Source organism: Parus major, chromosome 4 (assembly GCF_001522545.3).
Source record: "Parus major isolate Abel chromosome 4, Parus_major1.1, whole genome shotgun sequence".
In the NCBI taxonomy this organism is placed as follows: domain Eukaryota; kingdom Metazoa; phylum Chordata; class Aves; order Passeriformes; family Paridae; genus Parus; species Parus major.
In genome coordinates, this window is record NC_031771.1 from 11,445,929 (window position 1) to 11,472,647 (window position 26,719).

The following is a 26,719-nucleotide window of genomic DNA, read 5'->3' on the forward strand; positions in this document are numbered from 1 at the left end:
CTGTGGGGTATTCCAAGAGCTCATGGGGGGCAGTGCTCCTGTGTTACCATGGCTACCTTACAGAGTTGTGACACCATCAACACTGGTTTGTCTGGCTTTATGTGCCTTCAATTCCTGCTTTTTAGTAAGGGAGTTTGCAGAATTTTGACCTTGATTTGTGTCAGAAAGCTGAGGTGCCGTCTTCATTCCCAAAAATGTCTCTTGACTATCCAAGGTAGATTTTTGAGATATGTATGTCTGTGTAGTGTCTTTGCATTTATCACTTAAAAGCAGGAAAGGTGAAGAACTGGCACTGTGTTGAATGTTGCATATTTATTCAAATATTGCATTACTGCTTTTCTGCATGGCTGCCTGAAAAGCAGTGCCCCCCACAGCTGACTAGGTGTTAATCCTGGATGTACTCTGTTGGGAATTGTGGAAATGTTTAGGAAGAGGTAAAAGCAGTGGTGGGATGGGAATTATTTTTCTTGTTTTAACAAAACTGGTATCCTAGCTTTCTAAGCATAGCTCTTGATATTTATTTTTTAAATTAATTTTCAACATCTTGCCTGTTCATTATGTATATGTGTTTTTTTAAAAAGTGAAAGTACTGCCATAATTTACTGAAATAAATTTCAGTTCCATCAGTCTAGGATTTGTAGTGCAGGGTATTTTTGCTGGCTCCAGCTTCGAAGAGTTTACTTAAGTATCGAGTTGTTAGTACAAACACAACAGGTGCTGCCTCTGAATTATGGATGATTACACAGTCACTTTAGTCTGAATAAAGGTCTGGGATAAACTGTGTTGGGTTATACACAGGAGTCAGCTTCAGCAGACAGCCACAAATGCCAAAGACAGTATTTTTACTTTAGTGCAGGCATTGCATATATAATTTCTGACTGAGTTTGGAAGAGGTAAAACAAGCTCCAAGTTTTGTATTTAGATGGAAAAAAAAAAAAATCTAGAAGAAACCTGGGAAACTGTGTTGAAAAATACATGAACATACGTAGTGCAGTATATTCAAATTTTATGATGACATACTTGTGAAAAAAAAATTAGTAAATGAATACAACATTTTTTATTTCATCAAAGCCAAGATTATCAAGATGTCACTGCTGATAAACAAGAATAAAACTCAAAGGCAAGTTTCAGCCTCAAATGCACTTAGCTTTGAAATAGCCTAATATGCCAGTTCTGTTCTTAAAGGAAAATAGTTTACATACCTGACATCTGAGCCCTTTAAATCCTACCCGAAAATGTGTTTAGCATGCAGAAGAGTGGGAGAAAATGTCTGAATCTTAAGAGAAAAGCTTGAGGAAGTAAGGAAGAGAATACAAACTAAGGAGAAAAACTCTTTAAGGGAAAGCTTAGAAGTGAAAAGTATATGTAACTCTTCTGGTCTCCTTAACATATTGAAGTTTAGTGCTTCAATTATGCTGTAACACTGCAGAAGGGGCAGTTCAAGCTGAAGTAATTAACAGATACTGACCGAAAATGGAGGAAAAGTCATAAAAGCTTTTATGTATTCATCCTTAGCCATAATAGGGAGATGGAAAGAGAGTGAAGAATTGTTTGCATTTTGTAAAGTCTCCTCAGATAGTTGAAATGTTAGTTATAAAAGCAAGTAAACATCCAGTGAAGGGAGGGGCTTTCTTGCCTGTTCAAATTCATACATAAATTTTCAGCAGAACTTGCACAGCACTGCAGGCAGTGCTCGTAACTCTTGAATGGGACATTCAATCCCTTTCTCAGTTGGGCACATTCAACTTCTAGCACTTGCAGATTCTGTGTATCAAGATAACATCCTTGTCAATTCTTACACAAATATCTTCAGGGAGCACGCACAGAGCCAACAAGTGATATCTCTCTCCTGGGAAACCAGTAAAGTCCCGTTTGTGCACGTAGTGACGGGCTCGCTTGGAATGTCACCAACTGTGTTTAATCCAAAGTAAAATGGAGTTTTGCCATAGACTGTCATGAACTTTTGCAGATTTAGTATTTAACATCCTTCCAGATCTGTGAATCTCACTGTTAGGGAAGGGAGAAAAAAAAAAATTAAAAAAAAGAGACGACCATACAAATTTCATGAAGTATGCATTGTATAAAGGATAAATGATTATAAGCATATGGTACCTTTCCATGAACAGACTTGCATATGCATAAAACTTTCTTTAGAAGTAGCCTTGGAAGCATGTAGAGTTTCCAAAATATCATTGAGACCACTAAATTAGACTTTCTCCTTTTCTTCCCCCTCCCACCATGTTATGATAAAATGGTAAGAGATAAGAAGAAATTAAGGAGTATATTTAGTCCTATCTTTTCTCTGTCTTCTCTCAAGAGGCTTTAGGGAATCATTGTTAAACATTGTTGTACCCACTTTGGCTCCATGATGCATAAAGTGTGAAGAGGTTGCCTTCAGCTGAAAGACAAAAGGCTGGAAGATTATTAGAAAATATGGGAAAAGAAAAACTGTATCAATGGATCAATGATAGTACGCTAAGGTGCTGTTCACACTGATTTTGTCTTACTAGGAAAACCAAGAGAAAATTATTATTATTGTTGTTGTCGTTGTTGTTGTTTCTGTTTTTCTTTATCATACATATACATGTTTCATATACATTCCTTGTAGAGAATTAGGCAGTTTGTGGTGTGGGAGGATCATTATTCTTCATGAATGTCGTTTGTCCTCTTCTCTGTTAGCTCCCCTCAGCAGGCTGGCAGTGAACTAAAACAAAACTCTGGAGCAGCTCAGAACTGTGTTTCTGTTTCTAATCTGAGACAGTTTTGAAGTTGGCCCTAACAGGATCAGAGTTAGCAGCATGCAGCAGCTGAAGATGTCACACTTTGGCTCTGCTGCTGGGCTAAGTCTCACTATTGCCCTTTCTTGTTCTCACATATCATTTTATTTTTAGGTGGCATTGTTTATGAGGACATAGAGAAGAGAGGTGAGAGAGAGAGAGGGAAAAGAGGGCTTGTTGGGCTGTCAACATTAATACACAGAAGTCAACTGGTGAGGTGTTGCACTCCTCGAGTCATCCTCGGAGATCTGGACATGTGGGTGGGTGAATGTTAAGATCAAGTGTGAGCAGTAAGCTAACATCAAGGTGTCAGCAATTTACAGCAAGGTTTTTCACTTAGTAATTTCTCTGTGTAACGTGTCCTCGTGCAGGTGATGGTTATTCACGTGCTTTGTTGCAGGAAAATGTTGTTCTGATGGACTTGCAGCAGCGGGGGAGGATGCTGCAAAGTAAAGGGAGGGCTTGAGACAGGTAAACATGCCAGACTGAATTTCAGATGGGCTCCATCACGTTACCTTCCAGGAACAAGTGTGTGGGATGCAGGAGTATTTTAAGCTTACAAGCTCATTTGGACTAACAAAGTGACATGCATTTGAAACAGCTGGGTAGACAGTAATTTAGAAGGTGAAGTTCAGTAACAGTTTGACAGGTCGTGCTTTGGTGTCACCCATCAATCTGATAATTTAGTTATGAAATATTTTCTGTGATTTGTCCAAAATACCTCTGCCTGGTGGAGCATTAGGTAAGATGTCTTCTGGGGTGCTTTGAATAAAGAAATTGCAGAAAAGTGGGAATGAAGGACACAGCTTAAGGTAGTAGTGATTGTTTTACGTGTGTGAATTTCTTGAAAGACTTGAGGACTGTAGAACATAAAAGTCCTGGATATAATCTTTCTATGCTCTCAGTAGCAGCCAGAGCACCTCAAGAGCACTCTCAAGAGTTTAAAGTGGTTGATAGTGTTGGTTGATCAGGACAGGTTTGCCATATTCTCCCCCACATCTCCCCATCTGCTTAGCATAATCAGAAGAGAATAATCTTACCACTTAATTCACCTAAATTATTTAAATTTTGCTCCATTTGAGAGAGGAATTTCAGCTTAGGAGTGCAGTTATTTCCGGTAGTGTTGTGGATATAAAAGGGAAGCTGTGGCAGAGATTCCCTTACAGGAGGAGTCACCTGGAAGCAGCATCCAGTCCCTTTTTTCCCTGACAGTCTTCAGACTTATTGGAAGTTTATGCATGCCTAGGGTAAAAGGGCACAGAAATAATATAATGAGAAAGGTTTGCAGAATTATCTTAACCACATTTCTGTCAATGAGAGATTGTTTCTTACAATAAAATCCTAAATCCTTTCTTCATTAAAATTTTAAACCACTCAGCTCCAGAGGAAAACGCTTTGGTTCCTTTACTCCTTAAAAAGTAATGTGCATGTGTCTACTGAAATTGCACTGTTATATTTAAAAATACCTTAACAGGCTGCTTTCTAATGAGCAGGTTTTTTTCTGATAGTGCATTTTTTCTAGAGCAATGGAACAGCTCATAAATAGTTAATTGGAGCCATGGCTGTACTTGTGCACTTGAGTAACAGCCTTGGTGGGGAACTCTCATTCCTGCAGACTGGTCACTCCAAACTTATCAGCAGCAGGAGCAAGATGTCAAATTTTCAATAGGAATAGGGGACACAGACAAAATTTGCCATCTAGTTCTAAGTATAGAGCTGAAGTGCATTTGCTTAAGACAACAGTATCCAAAGTAATCCATATTTTTTTTCTGTGAACTTTTTTTCAAGGCACAATGCTGATTAGAATAAATTTGGACTAAGTTAAAATATTGAAGCCTTTTCTTTATATATAAGGTTCTGGTTTTCTTCTATATCATCTGGATTTCAACTGTCCCGTTTATCCCTGTCATCTCTTTCATAGGATTGGAATTTAAATATGTATATCATGTTTTGTTAATAATATGTCAGTGAATTGAATTACTCTATTCCTAATGAAAGCTTTTCAGGTTTAATGAGTAAAGAAATAATGTAAAATATAATCACCCAAGCCTTAATATTTTCTTGATCACAAGTCAAGCCTTCTATATAATTTATTAAAGTAGCATAATGTCCTTACATTTGAGGTCAAGATTTTGCAGGCTTAGCAGAGACTTTTATGCATAAGGGAAAGATGAAACTTTAAAAATATTATTTCAGCAGTTTCATAATTTAGGATTGTGACCTCATGCTCTAAGAATAATTATGGTGCATCACGATCAGCAGTTTATCAATATTCATTCATGGACTTAGACTCTCTTCGTGTCATAGTTTGTTGGGTGGGTTTTTTTTCTCTTTTCATGCAACCATAGTAACTTTAAAATAGATGCTAAATGCCTTAAGAAGCATGGGCAGTTGCATTATTTGTGGGTTGTGCTTTAAGCAGCATCTACAATATTTATGAAAACTACTGTTGTTCAGTTCTTTCCCTAAATTTTTGTGCAGTTGTTATACCTTCTGCTGCCAGGTGGGACCAGTGTTTCTAAGGACCTCTCACAGAGATGTTTACCAGCTCTGCTTCCACTGTGGCCACTGAGAATTTGAATTTGTTGTGGCTGCGTGTGCAGTTCCAGCAAAAATCAGGGGCAATCGGTTTGCCATTGGTTTAAGCTGAAACTAAGGGCAGTAAAGGTGTAAGAACAGATATGAAGGTCTGTGGCTGTAAATTCAGTGGTATTGCATCAGGCCATAGTCAAGATGGTCAAATGCTGAGAACCAGCAACAAGGAAAAGTCAAATCAATGAAGTGACACTTCACCATTTTATTAAAATTTCTAGCATCTTTAATGCGACATTAAATGAAGTTTTCCAACCTACCCAGCCAAGACCAGCAGGCAGCAAAAGAGCACAAGCTCTTCTGACTGTCCTGTCAGTCTACAGAGTCTATTACTACAGAGAAGAGCAGTAGGCACTTGTGCTACTTCTGGTCAGAGAGCACCACCTGGCCTGACAATGGCATGACTGTTTGCAGGCATCAAGGACAAGCAGATGATTCTACAGGAGTTCAATCATGCAGAGGTTAAACTCTACAAAGAGTAGAGCTCATGCCTTGGAAAATAGTGTATTCTTTCACTTCTTACAGTGAAAAGGAAACTTCTACCTCTACTGGAATAATGGTCACCTGACTGGAGGTTTAGTTTGGTTAAGGAACAGTTAGTGCAGTTTTTCAGCCAAGGAAATCTCAGAAAAGCCGAGAATAAAGGCCTGTATATTTCCTTTGTCAAATAAACAAAAACCTGTAATACCATTTATCTCAAGGGTTTCTTTAGGCTTCAGCAAAATTCAACTGTTTGGGCAAGCCCTTGAGTTGGCAGCTCTGGTGTGTGCTTTCAGTGGGGGAAAAACATCACAGCTTTCCTCCTTGAGAGGGCCACAAGGCTTCATCCCTGCCCTGATCCACCTTTTTGTAGGCAGGGCTGCTTCTTGGCCTGTTTGGTGACTGTGGCAGGGGAAACTGCACCCTGTGTCTCAGGGTTGGGGGAATTTCCAACTTTTTGTCCAAGGTTGTGCAGCTGATAACCCGCACCCTGCCGCTCTCTGCTGGCCACTGCAGTTGGTTCCTGAAGGGCTGAGAGCAGGAGGGACTGACTCTCCACGTTATTCTGCCAAACACCTGGTCCTGAGCACTTGTGTGGGGCAAACTTGAGCTACTGCTGCAGCCTGGCTCTCCTGGGAGACATTCATGGCCTTGACATTTGTAGGCAATTTGTGCTGCTCCTGCAGCAAGTTGCCAGAGCGCTGCTGCGCTTGACAACACAGTCACCAGCAAGGGTAACAAAAGGCAGAGCAGCATTTGTGAGATTAAAGCAGCGTTTCTGGAATGAAAGAAGCGTTGAACTTCAAACAAGTGCTTGGTATGCATTTACTTTTATTAAAATTCCACTGTATGACTGTGAAATTTGGATAATAGCCTCGCTTCTCCCAAGCATTAGCAAGTTCCTCTTGGACTGTCTTTGAGTCCTTGCTGGTGTAAAAAGCTTGGAAAAGGTTTTGGCAAGTTCTTACAAGTGCATTTAAGCAGCTTAGAAACACTGTTTTTGTAGACACAGGAGCACAGATATGCATTTTTGAGGGAAGGTATGGACAGTGTTGCCTGAAGTTGCTTCGAGGCAAGCCCAGGAACCATTGCAAGGATGTCTTCAAGGAAAGTCCACATTTGGAGTCCAAAACCGCAGAAAAGACAACAGCACTCTCCAGTGTGGTCAAGCTTTTGCAAAGTCAATAACTAGACATCTATAGACAAGTGCAAAACTAGAACACTCTATTTGGGGAAAACAAACAAGAATAGGTAAATCAGATGAGTATCTGATAACATGCTGCAAAAAGTTCCTGGTTTACAGTAGCAAGTCCAGCAGACCCCCAGACAGAGCCTAAGGAGATCTTTATGTAACTGAGCTGTCTGTGTTCCCACCTAATAAGTTTTGAATGTCAGCCAACTCCAACTAAATTTGACAGTGGGTAGCTATTACAGCTATTCCATTTTAGCTGTTATCTCTTACCAGTTCCATTAAAAGAAGTGACTGGGAGGAGGAAAGGCACCCAATTAGTGCCCCCACTATAGGAAAGGGGCTAGTTAGCATTTTTCTCTTATTAAACGTTGCAAGCAGGAAGGAGAAATATCTAGGAAACAAGGTTTTGTTATTCTTACTCCTGAATAACAACTTAATTATTTTTAAAATTAGCAAAGCATTTACATATACTGTGGAGCTCTACTCTTCATTTTGTGTATGTTCTTTAGGAACATGAAAAGTAAATATAGAAGTAGGAAGCTCTAGGTCTCTTACTGCTTTGTGGCAGCAGTGGGCTCCCACGCCAGGAGCTGCTTGGGGTGAAGTGGTCTGAAGCCTGAAGGTGTGCAGATGGAGACTTCTTGGATCCTAGAGCTGTGTGATAAAACTGAGTTACACTCTGAGTGCTGCAGTGTTTGAAACCATGTGTGCTCAAAGCTTACTCTTTGTTGAGTCATCTTTCTTCTCCATGTGCTTATTCTGCATATTGCACACCTGTTTTTAACAGAAATAATTTGGATGGCTACAGGAGGGGGAGGGAAAGCAGATTGTTTTAGAATAGGCAGAAATTCAAAGCCAGGTGAAATGGGAGTTTGAGCAACGTGGTCAAGTGGAAGGTGCCCTTGCCCATGGCAGGGGGTTGGCACTAGATGAGTCCCAAGGTCCCTTACAACCCAATCCATTCAGTGATTTGATGATGCTGCTTAATGAAGCAAAGAATGTGTCACCAGGTTCTTTGGTTTTAATTGGCTCTGTGTGGGACCTGTTGTGTCAGTGAGTAATATTTGTGGTATAACAATGAATGCAAACGTTGCAGTCCTTGCTAAAGGAAATTGAAAGTCTGTGCCACAAACAGGCTATATAAGTGAGCTCTAGGGGGGTGATGGATTAGCAAGTAATGCTAATACACCTTGATTTCTATATAACTTGTGTAAATTTATGCATAAGCACTTAGTTACACATAAATACTCATAAACACTCTGTCTGCCTCTTCAGTAGTGTACTTTTATGCATAAGCAGTTAAACATCCTTTTCCTGAAATGGGAGGGATGGTGGTATTTTTAATTATTGTACCTGCTCTTATTCCCACTGAAGTTAAATGCAAGCTGCCTTCCAAAATCAAGGCCTGCTATACATTGCAAGGGAGTTCTGGCAGTATGTAGCAGAGGATTTAGGAGATGAACTGGTGCTGTGTTAGTTGTAGTACATAACTCTCCTGTGTTTTGCTTAGTGCTCCATTTTCCTTTAGTCTTTGCTAGCTGGGTTTCAGCTACTCAGCTGGAGAGTGTGGTAGGTACAGTCCTGTGTATCATTAGTATGTGAGCAGTAGAGTGAATTTCAGCTGAATAAAAATGAATTCTTTGACTTGCAATTGTGAACGTTTCTAGTTTGCCTTGACAATCCTGTCAAGACAAATTTGAACTTTTGTCAGCAATTGTGATTTCTTGTGGGAGAATTACCAAAAGCCTTTGCTCTAGGTATCAGTCAATGATTGCAGCCCTCATCTGCTATTTGACCAAAATTTTCCATGGCACTCAGCAGGCTATTACTTGTCACTCTGACATATAATGGAGGAGTATTTTAATTGATTTAAAAGTTAAAATTTATGGTTACTTAATACAGTATAGCTGTATTACATGTCAGTGGTTATACTTGCTGTGAAAATAGAGAAAGGGGAGTTGAAAGGACTTGGGGTTTGGAATATTTTTTAAAACACATGCCATTGATTTTACCTTCAACAAGCTATCAGTAGAGTTTTTATTGGGTTAATGGGAGCAGAGGATTCCTATTATGTAATTATTGTTGATATTAAAAGAGATTCTGGAATGTTAACTGTGCATCTAGTTTTTAAAATTTCCAAGATTCAGTAGTACTTCTGCTCAAAATTCTCTGCTTTTGTGCTGAAGTTTGAATAACTGCATTTTGGATCTGATGCTATTCTGTTTTATCTGTCCTCTGTCATGGTTTATATTCCTCTGTCATGGTTTCCAGATGCCCAAAATAGGAATAATTATATATAAGTCCAGGGGTTATGTGAAATTGAGAATTGTAAGTCACTCTGAAGGCTGTACAGCATGAGTGTGGTCGGTGCATTTGCACACATGCAGGTTATTTGCACACATGCTGGAGTACAGGATCAGATGCTCTGGCAATACTGTCTTCCTGATTGCTCTTGAGGGTGCAAGCATGCAGTGACTTTCTAACTGGTGTTGATGAGTTTAAACCATCTTCTTCTCTGTGTCCATTTCAAGATAAGCCCCTTTGCAAGCAAGTGAAGAGAGGAAGGCACTACAAAGATGCGTGACTTGCTTTTCTCTTCCCTCCACCCTGCCCATTGTCAACTTACCTGACTTTCTAAATCAGGAAGAAGTATGGAAAGAATATCTGCATTCCTTCTAGGAGTAGGATGGGAAATTGGGCTGTTACATACCTCTCTTTTGTCTCACACTGCCTGACCCTTCACATAAACAACAGGCAAGGAAAAACAGAGGAACTTGAAGTGTGCAAATAAATGTGGCAGTCAACAATATCACCACCAACAGGAGTGAACTTACCTTGGGGTAAATATAAGAGTAAGGATCTCTGCAAACTGTCACTGTAAGTGGAGGTGGGACAAGTGGGAAGTGATGTCCCTGTCTGAACTGGAGCTGCTGCTTGCTGTGTGTTCTGCTAATCATCACCATTTTTAAAAACATACACAAAGCCTGAGAAGGCTGTTTCACCTGTAACAAAATTCACAGGTTGGACTGGGATCATGATTACTGGAGGGGATCCAATTGCAAACTGTTGCTAAGCGTGCTCTACTGAGAGCCAGACTGGGAAGGAAAGTGATTCTTTAGGCAAGACAGGATTACTAAAGGTACATGTGGAAACTCTACCTTCTAGATTTAGAAAGATGTTAGGTTTGGGCCACGAGACCAGGAGGGTGGAAAAAATGAATTTACAAACTACCCTCATATCTATATACCTAGAGCTGCAGGAATCATCCTATTTTATGTGTCAGGTAATAGTGACGTGCATTGTAACACCATGAACAGGTTGAATTTCCAAAAAATGGAAAAATGTTAGCGAAAAGGAAGTCATTATTTCAAATAGTGGTTTTAAACAGTGACAGAGGATGTTTTAAAATAATGTGACTATTAGTCTTTTACAATATCTGTTAATCACAGATAGTGTAAAGCTGGAGTTCGATTCTCAGTGTACATTCTGAAGCCAGTGCCAAGCTGGAAACTTCCAGTAAAATATAAGTACCTGTGCCTTATGTTACTAAGGATTATTACTTTTTGATTAGTGACATCATTTTAGGGGGAATATTCATTTTTTCAATCTTCCTTTTACAAATGTGCACAGAACTCCCTGCATCTTGCAAGATACTCCGGTCTGTTATTGTCAGGAACTTCTCTGATAGACTCATGGGCTTGAGTCGCAGCACTGAGTTCTGTGTTGGTACCTCGTACTGATTTATACTGTGAGCTTGCCTGTTGCTTTTCATTCTCCCTTACATCCTGTTTATGAAGTTTAGATTGGTGTGCAGACCTTCCTACTTCTCTTTTCTGTTCCTGTGTGATATTTTAATACAGCAGACACTAGTGGTGTAATTCCAAAACACTTTCAACACCCACCCTAATTTTGTCTTGGTGGATAAGGGGGAGGGAGGCATATAAGGGAGTTAAAAGGCCAAACCCCCCACTCCATTCTCTCCTTAGACTTTTTCAGATCAAGCAATAATTATACATGTTTCCTTCCTAAGCCTGTGGGATTGCTCTTATGAGTAAAGGTCTGCCATACTGGGGCTATTATGTGACAAGTTGGAAAATAGCCTTTGTTCCCATGGTAACCTTTTTTTGGGCTTTGGTGCATTTTTTCCCTATGGTTTCATGGTTGCTCTGGAGGTTTTTCTATTGTGGTATTTTAATCCCCAGTAGACAGTGGATGGCAGTTCAGTTTACTTTTTGCTATTATAAAATAATTTAATTTTGAAAAAAAAAATTATTTGATTATGGAACTCTTGTAAACTTTTTATGTTGTGGTTAGGGTATTAATGGTGTAGTAGCTTTCTCTGTAAGCATGTCATGCACTCAGAAGTCAAAGCAAACAGTTGGCAATAGGAAAGTATGTCCAACTGGACCACGCTGCTTCTGTTGTAAACTAATATTTTTAATATTGTTATTCTTTTAGGACTTTTGGGGCCAAACCATTGCCAGACGTATCCGGTAGATTTTTCCTGCAACAGAATGACATTTCTTAAGGTCATTAACAGTCAATACTCTGGCCATCAATGTCATTCCAGGTCGCTGTAATAAGGGTTTCATAAAATAAGCTTTCAAACAAAGGAAGGTATTTTTAGGAGTTGCTTGTTTAGACTCTGAGGGAAGAACTTCAACTAAAGTTGTGAGGCTACTTTTAAAAAGAGGAGTCTTTTTAAAAGAGATGCTTTTATTACAGGTAGCATCTCCCTGCATTTGCCTTCTTTGTGTATTTTCCTCCCATGCTCATTCAGTTTTCTTTGTCTCAGAAGCCTTTAGTAGCAGAGCAATATGCTCGTGCAGTCTTGTCTTGCCTGAAATTCCTCATGGTTATGATTTCCCACTGGTGCCTTCATCAGCAGGTGAGCCTCACTTGAATCATGGCATTTTATGCAGCTTTAAAATGTTTCTGACTGAAAAGGCAGCAGAGCCTCCCCAGGTAAACACTACTGTGTGCTGGTAGGAGAGTTACCAGGGTGCATAATGGCTCACATAGTTTTCAGTAGTGGAAAATGAGGTGGTGCTATGAAAAATTGGATTTTCCAAGCTGTGTGTCTCCTCCTAGTTAGGGCAGTTGAGCAGGTGCAGGAAAAGAAAGAGTTAAACATACTCCCTGCCCCCCTCAAACAGACTTTCAATAATTAACCAGATAATTTTCTAGATAAACTGTTCCTGCCTTATCTTGCTATACATAGCAATTTATAATCAGCAGCACAAACACCAGCTTTGCATGCATTTAAACTGCATTAATTCTATAAGTGCGCCAAATATGAAAAGTTAGAGCCAATGCATTGTTAGGCTTATTGGGGTTCTCTGCTTTCCAAAGCCAAAGGCTTAATCCTGATAGGAAACTCACCCTCTAGGTTAACCATTCAATTTCAGTAGATAACTATATCTATGTACTAAAAAACCTGCAGAGCAAGGAAGTTCTATTTCCCTGGGGCAGTTGTGTCTTGCTAGGTTGTGACAGCAGTTTAGAGGAGAAAAGTGCATTGCATAAGAAAAGTAGGAGGATGTTACACTTCTCTGATCACTAAATCTCTGGGTAAAAATTAGATTTATTTCCCTAGGAAATAGGTGCTCCTCAGTTTCAGTCCATCAGAACACACTTTTGTTGATGCTTAAGTTTATATTTTTCTGGAGTCAGCTGATTATTTTGGGATAAAATTTGGATTACCGACTATAGTTGCTACCAAAATATTTATATAGAGAAGGTCAAGGAAAAATCAAGGTTTACAGCTGGATGGGGGAAAATGCTGAGTCCTGTCAGCATCCACTAAGGTAAATGGGAACTGAAGGAGCATGGCACACTTGCTTCATTTTGTAAAATCAACATATGCCTTAAGGTTAAGCTAAATACAGGAACCTGTTCACTTTGACTGTGGCACAGAACACATCAGATTCTATTTGCCAAATAAACATTGCAACTTAAATGTTTTTTTTAAATCCTGAGTGCATCTTTTTAGATTTGGTGGGGCTTGGAAAAAAGGTCGGAACCTTTTCTATTAGTGCATGTCAGAGTTTGCTTGTTATCATAATTAAGATCCAGGTATGAAAGTGTGATGTGTGACCCTTAGGCGTTGCTAAATAAAGTAACTTGAAGTGAAAGCTGGAGTTGCCCAGGAAAAGCGCCATCCAAGTTCTCAGTTTGCTTTTACTTAACTAAATGCACTTCCCTTCTGATTCCTACGTGTTCCATCATACTAAGCATTTCTTAAGATTAAAAAAGGTTGTAGTATTTGAAGTTCAAAGAATTTAAGGGTTTCTGTCTTGGAATAGAAGACAATTTCTGTCTTCTTAAAAAGAAGCAGCTTAAAAAAACCCTAAAAACTAAACAACCAATTGAGACTGACCACTAATTTAAATGTAATATCACAGCTCCTGAATTCCCTTTGTTGGGGTTTATTGTTTGGTTGTTTTGATTTTTTAAATTTCTTTAAAATATACCCTCAAAGAGGGTAAATGTTGCTCTGCCTGCTCTAGGAGTGTTGTTGCTGAGGCTCAGGAGTGGTTTGGCTTCAGCAGTTCTCCCTTAGCTCAGCGTTCCTGAGGTCCCACGTGACTGCCTTCTCTTCCAAAATTCTGATCATTTCATCTCTGCACCTTTTCACTCCTCTCTGCTTTCTTGGTCCGCTGACAAGAAGATTGGTTTATATACTCTGACATTTAAGAAATACCATTTTCCAGTCTGCTAATCTGCTTTATTCAAGTAGTTATAGGAGAGAGCCAGTGTTCCTTCCCACAGTGAAGCTCTTTAAAAATTCAGGTTATACAACAGAAACTGATGCTGGTCAAACATCAGTATTGACAATTAAAGCAGGCAGCATGGAGCAAAACCTGAGAGATGATACATGGCACTGGGGGAGGTCATGACTACCATCATTGTGGAGAAAATTGGTTTAATAAATAATCTACTGCACAGGTTTTTACCGGTATGTTGCTTTCTTAAGGAGTAACAGAGTTAGCTTGGGCAGTGGAGTTATTGCTACTATGTGGACATGCACAAAAATAATGGAGGCAATGAGAAGAGGAGAGAGGAGTCTGTGGTGTCTACTGTGATGGCTGAGGGAACAGTGAGTAAGAGAAAGGAAGGTACTGGGAGAGATGTGAAATACCACTGAAATACCCAGCTCTTGTTTTGGGCCACAGGAAGGTTAGTTTCAGTATTTCAATATGCAAAGTGGACTATCATGTTCTTATGTGCTAATTCCCAGTAGAAGATGATCCAGCTGAAGGTTATGCCCCTTCAGAAATGAGGAGAGAGGGTAGAAGGTGCTGGCAACCTCTGCATCTTGAATATCCTGATTATTCTTCCTCTTACAGTTAGTTTTTATTTCTTCTTGTGGTAAAAATATGATTCTATAATCTCAAATTCTTTCTACCTTTGTTTTTGCATACCTTTATTTACTGAGGCATACCCGAATTCCTTCTGTTTGTTTTACTGCCAGAAAATTTCAATTTTAAAAAGTCAATGACGTGGAATTAAAAAGGACTCATCTAGATCTCATAATAATAAAAGCACTTGGAACAAATGACTTTGGAATTCATATTGTGGCTTATGCTTCTTTGGAGTGCTTCATTTTATCATCAGAGAGGCATCATTTGTTTAAACTGTGCTCCTGTATGACATCTGGTGTGAAAAGCATAATAACCTATATAATCAGCTTTTTAAATGCTGGATTATCTGTGGGTTTATTGACTCTTCTTTACAAAATCTGTTATTTCTAATTAATTCTCCATATAACTATTACTAAAGCCAACTCTGAGAGACACAAACGAGCTTGATGGCAATGGCTAGTCAAGGTCAACATTTAACTGCCAGCATTTGCACTGTTAGGGATAATAAATCAGGCTTATTCTTAATCACGTACCCTACAACGTGACAAATGTTACTGGAGCCATCGAAGCAACCATTTTACAAATCATTTAGGATATACATTTGGCATTGTTAAACTCTTCATGCTGCCCTTGGCTGTAACAGCGTTGGGATAAAATATGTGTGCTCTGGTAGATCTCCTCTCCTTGAATCCTGAGGGGATGTGGGAGTGTTTGCCTATTCTTGTCTTTGTATTAGAAATAATGAGAGAGGCATGAAAGCAAGAGCACCTAATCAACCTATGGCTTCTGAAAATGGGAATGAGTAGCCAGCTCTATGGCACTATTTCATATTTCTGGAGTTTTCAGCTAGGAGTTTATATAGAAACTAGCTCGCCACCCACAAGGGATGTCCGGGCTCAACAGGAGTCCATTGTGTAGTTTTTAAAAACCCATGTTAAATATCAGAGCAATAGGGTTTAGGGTCTGATTTGGTGGTGTGTAAATACAGTGTTTTCACTCAATCTGAATTTTAAAACTGAAACCTGCTGTGGCCCACATATGCCATTAGATTTAGCATGTCATTCAAATAGATATTTGGCACTAGGCTAATTACTCTCCAGGGAGTCAATTATAAAGTTTCTAATCTTTTTTTATGGTATTCATTCTTACATGGACAATTCTTGGATATTCCAAAAGAGAGAATGACTTGTTACATAAGTAACTTGGAATATTCTAACTAAACTTCTCATCTGGAGCAAAAAATCAAACTGAACTCCAAAAAAAGAGCAGAAATTAAATTAATGTAGATATCTCTGTTATAATCAACTGAATTTAACACTGATATTTTGCTTATTAAGTGTTACCTTCCTGTAACTTCTCCCACATGCCACTTTACATTAGGCATTTTTACTGGGCAAAAATTTATGGCATGTTACTGTGGAAAATTAATGCAAAATGGAAAGATTGAACTTGGAGCATGCATGAGAAGTAATTTCAGAAAGGGGGGCTTAGTGTAGTTTTTATGCCTGTGCATATTATAGAATAAAGAGCTATAATGATTAATGAAAATAATCAGTTAAATAAAAGTGATGAGTAAATTGAGTGCCTTTTTATGTCATCATCACTGGATGTCTGGCCTTGAAATAAAGGCCGTGGTCTAGGTTCCTCATCAGTCAGATCTTGTTCACAATGGTCACTAAGGAAAGGGATGACAGCCTGAAAAGAGAGAGATTTAGGAGGAAAAGGTACAACCATCTGTGTGTGCCTTGTTTGGAAAGGAAAGCTTCCATGGAGAGAGCAAGTTATCCTGAGGTTTAGCTTGTGATTTGAGCACATTTTGGGGCTCAAAATTTTGGTTTTTATTGTTTGCACCACTTTACCTTTGAGTGAGGTATTACGATAGTATTTTTAATTGGCAAATACTCTGGTGTAGCATGGGTGAAAGACCACATAAGAGATTTTTAAAAACAAGCCAAACATTGTTCATTGAAGACAGTCATAGCCAGAGCTGGCACAAGTTGGAGGAGATTGAAGTACCAACAGCAAATTTCAATGTTTCTTTACTGTAAAGTGTTTGAGAACAACTCCATGTTTGATACTCCTGTTAAGAATGAAAATGCCTCATTTGTGTTTTAACGTGTTCCACTTTTAAACTGAATAAAATAATGAGTTAATTTGATTTAATTCCAGAATGTTAAGCTTCCACCTGTGATGCTGTGGCTGAGTAGCTGAATACATACTTTGTATTCAGGCTGTACCTTCCAGTTGTATTCAAGTCTTTAGTGGAGAGGAGCACTGTATAAAATATGCTATAGATTGCGTCTTAGGTAGGCATTTAATAATAGTCATGGATCAACTGGTGTCTTAATGTGTCTTGCTGACTTTTTTTAACCTAATAATTCTGTGAAAGTGCAATTTTGTAGGGTAGCTTATAGCTAAAAAAAGGCTCTCCCACCTTCTGCAAATCCTACATGACAATTTATTTTCGACTAAAAATAATACATAATTACATATATATATATGCAGTATGTATATATAGAGAAGCATGTGCATGCGTATATATATAAAAATAAAAATCATGCACACTGCTGTGATACCCTGGAAACCTCCATTTCTCTACAGGAAAAGCTCTCTCATACAATTACCTCTTTTTTAGATATTAAAAAAAATCCACTGACCTCTTTCAGGATAGAAAGACTAGGAAAGTTTTTGCCAGTCTTACGAAGAAATGGGAACATACAGCATGAAAATTACAAATCCCCTGCGACATTCTGGTCTTATCTCAGAATTGAAGTGTTTCCCTTCTCAGGCAAAATACTGATGTCTCCAATGAAAGAAAGAGAATTTTCAAGGTTAGTTTTCAGGTTATTGGCATTTTCTCTAGAAAGCAGAGACCATTTTTTGAGGTCTTTCTGCAAAGAGTTTTGCTTAATGGGAGGCCTAATTTTTTTCATGCAGTATGGAACGTGCTGGAGGGAGAAAATCCTGTTCTTTGCCTTAACACATCAGAGCTGAATACCAGCACAGCCTTGGCAAATCCTGAGAAAGTTCCTTTTCCTGAGGGTAAATTAATGCAGCGTGTGCAGGTACGACTGTGACTGGAGCACGCAGAACTTATTTAACATGGATTTGGTGAGGCTTTCTCTCTTAACAGATGAGCTAACGCCATCACCTAGCAATTATCAAGTAGTGTGATGTTATGTAATGAGAACATAAATAGCACAAGGACTAAAACTAGTAAATCTAACAGGCTAGCAAGCAGACAAGAGCAGGAATACTATTTGGAACATTTTGATTAACATCTGAACACTGTCATTTAAGCAGACATTTAGATTTGATGTTGCAGTAAAGCTGTAGGCCAGGAGAGCTGCGGTCCCTCATTTGGAGTGACATTCGAGCTGTGCCCCGTGGATAAATCACTTGGCCTCTGCATACCTCTTTAAAGGAAGTTAGAAATTTGGAAAAAGGCAAAGGGGTTCATAGTTGAGATTTCTTAAGCAAGCTCATTATCTTACATTTGAATTAAAACTACCTGTGGACTTTGTTTCCCAGTGTCTGATGGACAAATAGCCTGTGACCTGCAGTTTGAGCCACCTGGTGTGGAGTCTTTCAGGATTGTTTTTGTAGTTGTTTGGCAGCGTTCAGAGAGATAACATGTAAGAAACACAAGAGGTCATGTTTACCCGGATAAGAGAGGCCGTGCAGAAGGAGATACTCTCTCCAGCCCCATGGAGACATGGGAGGGATCCACAACTTTCATCTCCTTCAGGATCTGGCTTGTTTCTCCAAGCATGCCCATTGCATGAGGGAAAGAAGGGAGGGAGGAAACTCACAGGATCAGGAAATGTGACTTGGTTTTGAAAAGCATTGTCTTTGAGAGTTGCCAGCAGAAAATGTTTCCTAAAGGTGCCCTCTAGTTTAAGGCAGAGGTGGATGACTGAAGCAGGGCTTGCAAGATGCATCGCTCTACAAAACCTCAGGGTGCTCTGAACCTCCAGTGCTCCTTTTCTGGCACCTACAGGCATATATGGGAGCATCTTCTGCACTTGCAGAATGCACAAAGGCTTCAAAACTATATCAGAAGTAAGCTGCTAAATTGCAGGAATATTAGAAATAAGCTCATGGGCTACTGCAGTGGTAAGCAGGAGCACAGACAGGGGAGTACATACCACCTTGCTACACTACTTCATCAAATGGCCTTAGAGGTTTCCTTACAGGTACTCCTTACATATGAAGGCTTCAAACAAATAAAGAAGCAGAAAGAAAATTTATAGCTGCCAGGTTGCTGCCAGAGTGGTTTGTTTACTTTGTTTGTTTTTTATTTTCAGTTTTAATCATCTGCTACCAATAAGTTCCACTGCCCTTGTGGTAACTTCTCACATTAACATTGATATATTAGGATGTTTTAAAACAGACAATAAAAATATTGCACTTACTAATTAAAGCAATTCATGTATTCAGCTAGGCACTGGCAGAAAGAGTTGTGGTTTCCTAATTGTTAGGTGCCTTGAGCAATATCCCTGTTATAAGTTCTTAATTGAACTTTTTATTATGGCTGGTGTGATTTGAAATATTCATAGCTGTTTTGTTTGATTGTTTTCACTCCAGCTCTTCATTGAGAAGTGTATCAACTGGATGTTCAAGACCTTCCAAAGTGTGTTTGGTGTGTGGAGATGAGGCATCTGGATGTCATTACGGGGTGGTTACATGTGGCAGCTGTAAAGTTTTCTTCAAGAGAGCAGTAGAAGGTAAGAAAACACAAAAAATATCAACATGAAAGACAAAATATTTTTTTTAAAAAATAAATATATATATTTACTTATAAATTTTCCTATGTGTTTGCTGCTGTTGGTAAAATTCTATGTTGTTAATATGAAGAAAACATACTGAGTGACCTTTACAGATGTCGTAAGCAACTTCTTCAAGTGGAGAAAAGGTTTTTAATATCTGATAATAAGAGTTTATGGCATGCAAAGGGCATAATGCTGTATAGGTTTTTGGAAGTCTTTGCTGATGAGTAAATGTTCTTAAAACCACAGATGAACTAGAAGAGAGCTACTTACTGATTTATCTTCATAAAAAAAACAAAGAAGGAAGAAAATAGGCCCTTAATATGGTGCCCAGATTGTGCACTGAGAAGAGTGAGGCAGTGTGAGGTGTGATTAATTCCTTCTGTGATCATTAAATCTACTTCTGATGGCAATAAGGATTTAGCTCTCTGTTGAATAGACCTGGAGGGCTTGTGCGTCATTGAAGTCGAGACTTCATGTAATATCTATCAATCTATTTATCTATCTATCATCAAAAGTGTCAATCTAATTGAAATTAACTTCCCAAAGTTATAAGGACATAGAAAAGGTTTGCCCTTGCTGAAAGCATCTTCTCTTACAATTTGTGCACTAGCTGACCTCAATGTCCTCATTCCCCAACTTCTTGAGAATTTAGTTGGTTGATATAGCACACAAACTGGATACTCTTCCTTTTTTGGGGTGAGTGGTTTCCCCTGTGTGCTTCCACATCACATCATGGATGGTTCTTCAGACATGCACACCTGAGGTGACCCCTGAATCAAGAGAAGATGTTTTTTTTTGTTGGGTGGTAGTGATGGTGAAGCTTCCTAATACACCTGCACATACTGTGTGAAGTGACAGCACCTTCTGTTGTCTTCCTTCCTCCTTTCCTGCCTCCCAGGAAAGCTTCCTCTCCAGTCTCGAATCACTGTAATTTCAAGGTGCTATTTGTCCACGTTTACATCTCTTTTGCTGACCACTGCAACAGAGTATGATGGATGTTCCCATCCAGATTTACAGGAATTTATGATAAATTACTGAGGAGTCCCTTTAGAAGTTAACAGAGCAGCAAGACTGTGTTTTCAAGCCTCAGAAGCCAAAATTATTAGGAAAGGATTACTTTCTGATCAGGCATAGAAATACATTTTTAAAATGCAATTAAAACTGATCAGTAATTACAAAAAGTTTGCTAGTTAAGCAAAAAAAAAAAAAAAAAAAAGAAAGCTACCCGGTCATCCTTAAAAATTTGATGTGTTTTAAATTCGCTTAAAATACGTTTTTTAGAGTCATTATAGTAACACACATGTACCTACCAGTGGTGTGTAAACACTGTCTAGACTTCTTGGTATGCACATGACTGAGCTCTTGATGCATCTCTGACCCCAACACCAGTATCATTGTTGTTAGGCAGACTCTGAAGTTTTGTCTTGGCTTGAATTTTTTTCTTATATATTGTGGAGTTGCCCAAAAGGGCATAGCAAAAACAACATACACATATTGGCTTCAAACATTCTGACACTATCCATATGAATAAAACTTTGTGTAGATAGTTTTGTAACGAGAGGTTTTATGTAGAGCCATCATAAGTTTGTATGTTGGTAACAGGACCAGTAAAACACCCCCTCCTGAGGTTTCCTAGTTGAAATAACTGAAACAATTAAGTATTTGTAGCACAGGGACACACACATTTCTTTCATGATCCACTAAACATTCCTCAGCTGAAGATGTCCCTGCTCTTTGCAAGGACCTTTAAAGATCTGCTCCAACTCAGCTCCTCTATCAGTCTATGAAGTGGGGAGATAACTTGGGTCAAAAAGCACGGGAATGGAGAAAAGAGGGATTTAGGGAGAACTCTGCACACCACCCGCTTTTTGGGTCTCAGCTGGAATTGCTAACATTGTCAGCACACCTTGAACAGCCTTTGGGCGCCTATTCCTTTGTGCTCCTCTGAAATCCTACAAAACCAGAGGGATTATAACAGAAAATAAAAACTCTACTGGAATCTAAAATCAAGAAACTAAGAACAACAAAGAGACTAAAGTTTGCATTTCAAACTATGAGTCTGGTAATTGTATACCCAGTTAATCATATCTTGGAACTTTCAGGAAATGTCAAATGGATTTATGAGGAGAGCTGTAGACCAAAAAAAAAGTAATAAGATGGGTTTATTGGTGAAATTTCAAGAGTAATTTCAGATGACATTAGATCCAAGGATGTAAATTATCCAAGTACTAGTTTTAGTATCAAGTGGCATGGACCTTTTGATGACTGACTTGATGAACAGGAGGCTGGTTTGAAGAAAGGTGATTCTGTCATTAACATAAATTTGATCTGCCTTGCAAACACTAAAAAATCCTTAGATTGTAAAAGTGTTGGTAAATGGTGTCACTGCAAAAGTTGAGGTATATACATTTAGAATGCATTTTTATATAGTTTAATTTTATTCTATGGGGTTTTTCCTCAATTACAGATGTGGCCAATCCTAAAGTCATTTGAACTTGAATTTATGATCAAAATACAGTCATATGCTGAAAATACACTCTACTGTGAGGGAACCTAAAGCACCTGGCCAGGCTTGTCTTCTCTTTTTCCACTGAAACAGCTTTCTCTAAGGAGAGTAACAGGCTTGAAGTCAGAAATCACAGCTGTTCTTGCCTGTGCTTTGCATTTTCAGTCTTCATTTGTTCAAGTTCCAGACAAGTATGAGGTAATCTCTCCTAAATCAAAATTTATATTGTTTCATAAGTTGCTAATCTTTTATTCTTCCTTTGGCTTGGAAGTAAGAAAAAAGGAAGGCATTTTTTCATCCCCATATGGTGCTAAAGACTACAGCAAAAATGACCATTTTCTTCCAGTTATTTTGCATATTTGCTTGAAGATTTTTGGATACTTAAAATGAAGCATTAAAAAATTACATTGGACCAGTTATAGGGAAGCTTGTCCTTTTTTTAAAAATACAAAGATGGGATAATTCAGTAAAGATCAGATTCTACTCTTGATTTCTGTTCCAAAGGTTAACATTGAAACTAATTTTTCAATTTTAAATTAAAAACTAGATTTCAGCTCTGACGTATAAATGCAGGCACAACAACAGAAGTTTCTAGGGTTCTGGGGTTTTTAGGTTTTTTTTCACCTGAACTTTTGCCAATTTAGAGTGGAGGGATAATTTGGCTGAAGGAAACTTTTCAGTCTGATCTGATTCCTCCTGGTGTAGCAAACCTGCTGTGCCCCTAAGTGAGCAGTGTAGGAACAAAGAAATCCTACCTGTTTTTTTCAGAAACAGATGCTTTTCCTATGCACTGTAAGTGAATGAACTTCCCGAGGCTTTATAAGCCCTAGTAGAAGATAGACTAAATCCTCTCTCTGTGTGCCTCCTTTGTTTTTTGGGGTTTTTTTTTTTCATTTCAGCTGAAGTGGGAAACTTATCAAGGTGTGAGAAATGCTAACATATGTAAGTCTTGACTAATTTGCCTAATTAGCATGACTTTTTATGGAATTCTACTGGTGAACAGGGGAGTTTATCTCATTGATCATTTAAAAAAGAATTTTAAAAAGAATTTTTTATGCTGTATGAAACTGAAATTGACACATAACAGGCGTTTTGCACACCATTTTGCAGTGTGTGCACCCATGAGTTTTGTAGGTCTGTATTACTATAATTAATTATACATACAGCTCTTCACTCTCTTCTCTTCTGTTCATTCACTATGATGGAGTCAGTGTTTTTCCATAACAGGCTGCAATTTTCCTTTTATCCACTTTCCTAAGGTCTGTGGCCTCTCTAAATTTGACACCACTCAGTACAGATGTCCATATGTTTTCATAGAAATTTTTATGTGGGATTTGAAGTTGACTCTGTTCCTGACCTGTTGCAAGAATCTGTTTTACAACCTATCAAACAGAAATATTAGGTGAAGAGCAAGCAGATGGGTGATCTGCTGAGGGCAAGTGAGCTGGTCAAATTCATGTAGCAGCTGCTACTCTTACTTGATATGCTATGGTTAATAGGTGTAAAATAAAATTTAAATAATTAAGTCATTATAGGTTCGAAGCTGCCACCAGCCTTCCATGCTTTCATAGATACATGAAAAGGACTTTTTCTAGGTTTTGCTCTGGCAGGCAGTATTGCTCTGTGAAACGAAGTCTTCATTCCTTCTCCAGGCTGGCTTTACTTACTGAGGGCTCGGAATTGAGGAGACTGGTAGGAGGCAGGTGCTAAAAAAATTTGCAGTGGGACCCCAAAAAGGAGAAAAAAAACCCCAAGCAGCAGGAGTTGAGACATAAGAAAAAAGAGGAAAGAATAAAGGATCAAACATATATGACATAACAACTGAATATTTTAAGGTTGGGGAGAGATGAAACGTGAGGAAAATCTTTCCTTGTGGCTCTTTGGAATACATGGCCCGCATGGAAAACACTGCCCAGTGTCCAGTGAAAAATGCTGGAGGCATTCAGGTGAATGTGAAGTGCAACACCAGGGGACCAAGCATAATGTGGTAGCATTTCAGATAGGAGGGGGGAAGATTTGGGAGCCACGGGGTGACGGAGTGCCTTGCTTTGAAAACGAGCACAGAATGAGTGGGTTTAGCAGCTGCAGTGCCACAAAGAACATAAGTTGGTTAATAGCTGTGAAAATGATACAAAAAATATTTTATATCAAGGAAGCTGAAAATCTGCATTCATTCCTTTCCAAAAGCATTAATAATTTCTTCCCTCCCCCAGGACTTCCCAACATTTGCAGTTTTTTTGAGGGTAACTTATTTACTGTGTGAGCTGGTGTTGCTGTGGAGAGGGATAGATGAGTATGAGGATGAGAATTTAAATATGGGCAGCTGTCTAGCCTTGAAAAACGCACGCACAGGGCTGCATGCAACTATTCTTTTCCTGCCATTTTCCTGTCATTTGTCTTTTGTTCTTTGTTTTATGAATATTAATTTCTAGCCTGCTTCGTCTGTAAAATAATATACTGAATAGGTGATGGCCAGCCTGCACAAGCACAGATATCTGGTAAATGGAACATGGATACAGTGGTAAGATTGGTTTATCTTGGGCAGAGGCCTTCGATTGCCACAGATTCAAGCACTATACAGACTTTCACATGCTTGCCTTCTACATCCTGTTAAGAGCAGGGAAATTTTGGCATTCATATGATGTGACAGGGAACTCAGTTGCAGTAATTTGTTGTTGTTTTTGTTTTCTTTTTCAACACATCACAGCAGGTCAAAGCAGGGGTGGCCCTGTCAATGCATGCTGATTTAAGGTAGCCACAAATATTTGGCTAACAAAGGTTCCAATGCTGCGGCCATTAGTTTAGTGTTTTCTTGAATATGTCAACTGCCTTTTCCTTAAAGAGGAATGGATCTCTTTTCCTATAGGACAGGGTGCTTCCTGGGAAATTCAGCTGCTAGGTAGTAGTTCCAAGCTGGCGGAGCCACTTGTGTAGTGTAGCTGCACAAAATGGATGTGTAAAATTCAGATGCACCAAGTACTTTGAGCCATCAGGGAATATATTCACACTGTCATGGTATAAGTGATGCTGGGAATGCTTATGTGGAGCATTGAGTATACTTCTGGTCACCAGCATGTTAAAGACAGCTTGATTCAGAGTCAAGTGAACATGAGGAGAGCTTTAGAAATGATCTGGTAAATAAAAATTTATCTTATGTCAGGTGACTGAATGCTTTTAGCTTTTTTTAGCCTACCCAGAAAGAGTCTGAGTTGGGACATGATTGCTGTCTATAAATATTTCACAGTTGAGGAATAGACAACCGAGAGGGAGGAGAATTTATTTTGAACTGAGAACTGTACTGAAATAAGAGTAAATGGGTAAAAATCCCATTAGTTTGTTTCCTATTTTGAGAATGCTGCAAAGCAAAAAGAGGGACTTTTGTGGGGGTACTTTCCTGAAAAGAGTAAGAAGGATTTAAGTTCCTACTTTGAAATTGCTCACAAGAAAAGTAGCCAATGATATAATTTAGTTCTCTGTGATAATAAAGGATAAGCCAAAGAGGTCTCTTTTGGTTAATGCTGTATCCTGGTGAGGCTGGAGACTTCAGTTGACTCTGCAAATAGAGGAAGTGTGAGCAATAGAGAGGGTGGGCTAACTAAAATGTTTTTAGGATATTCCATTTGTAATGAAGGTGAATGACTAGATCTTCCCAAGAATACAGAACTTAATTTTTTAAAAATTGATGTAAAGTGTTTAGACCTTGCATAAGGCAGAGTTGCTTTGTATTTGTACTAGCAGATGAATGTCTGTCTCCTGTGATGACTTTTCTCATTTTGAGTTCAAAATACAGCTCTGAACGGATTTCTGACTGAAGTCCTTGGGAAATAACTTCATCCTACCCAGCTAAGCCTCTGTAGGTACCTCCCAGGCCCCATCAGGTCTTTGCTGATGGGTTTTTGTTTTGTTTTGTAATGCCTGATACACTGCAATGAAAGGGATAACTAAAGCCTGAGCGGATATTTAAATTGGAATTTGCAATTGGACAGAAATATACAGACAAGATCTATATCAAACAGCATAAAACATTTCAAATATCATAAAACATCCTTAATCAGATGCTTTAGCTCCGTACAGCTATGGTAGTGGTTCTTAAGAGATACTACTTTATAAAATGCTATTATCTGCCTGCCTCAGCAACTCTAGAAGCAGGGTTATAATTTTCACTTTTAGGAGCAAATAGCACTTCCTTTCTACAACCCTCAAGTTCCTGCAAATTTTTCAAGCCTGAAAGGGCTCTTCAAGTCTCAGGATAAGTAGTTAAAAGCCAAAAGGGGATAATCCTGCAGGGGGCCTTCAGAACTCCAATGTTAGAGATAAGGAATTTTGCAGTGTTGTGGCTGAAAGAAATCCTTAATAGATAAAACTGGAAAATAAATATCTAGAAACAAAACATCTTTTTGTGCCTCCTAATCCATTTTAAATAAGGGGATGGGAAAACAGTCTTCAGACAAAAAAAAAAAAAAAAGAAAATGTACATACAGATCTGTCTGTTGTAGACAGAGGGAACAAGGCATCTGCTAGCATCTCGGATATAAATAGAGTGGGAAAGGTAATGGCAAATCTCCCATTGCCTTAAATGAAGCCAGGATTTCATCCTTTTTTTGGAGCACACTTTTAGGTTGTTGAAGTTTGGGAGCGTCTCTGTTAGGTTTGAAGTCTAGACTTCCACAGAGGGAGTTTTGTCAGGCTTTTTAGAAACAATAATGGCCCATGCATTGAAGCTCACAGGTCCTTATTGTTTAAGGAGCGAAAATTCTGCTAGACCAAAAATATATTGCCTATTTTTAACCTACAAAACTATTTGGTGCCGTTTCTCACTGTTGAGTTGCCAAATCCAGGGCCCTAAAATAGGGAACATGAGTTAGTCAGTCCGTTCCCACTTATTTCAAGAGTGATGATGATGTTTGGCTTCTGTGTGTACCTTGTCCATGCTAAGAGCAAGCAGAAACAAGCAGTTTGGAGTTACTGCTCCTCAGTGGGGATTCTTATATTAGATGCAGTGGTGGGTTTCAGGGGTTTGAGATGTTGGGGTTTTT

The 26,719-nt window shown here is 38.8% G+C and overlaps 1 protein-coding gene across 3 annotated transcripts in view; it reads left to right on the top strand.

Annotated features, from left to right (window-relative positions):
- The window catches only part of NR3C2 (nuclear receptor subfamily 3 group C member 2), a 189,903-nt gene that overhangs the window by 91,254 nt on the left and 71,930 nt on the right, over window positions 1-26,719 (top strand). For all 3 annotated transcript variants that reach the window (XM_015624186.3, XM_015624189.3, XM_015624185.2), the window contains one exon: window positions 18,993-19,132. In XM_015624186.3, coding sequence (XP_015479672.1) covers window positions 18,993-19,132 — 140 coding nt within the window. The remainder of the gene's footprint in view (window positions 1-18,992; window positions 19,133-26,719) is intronic.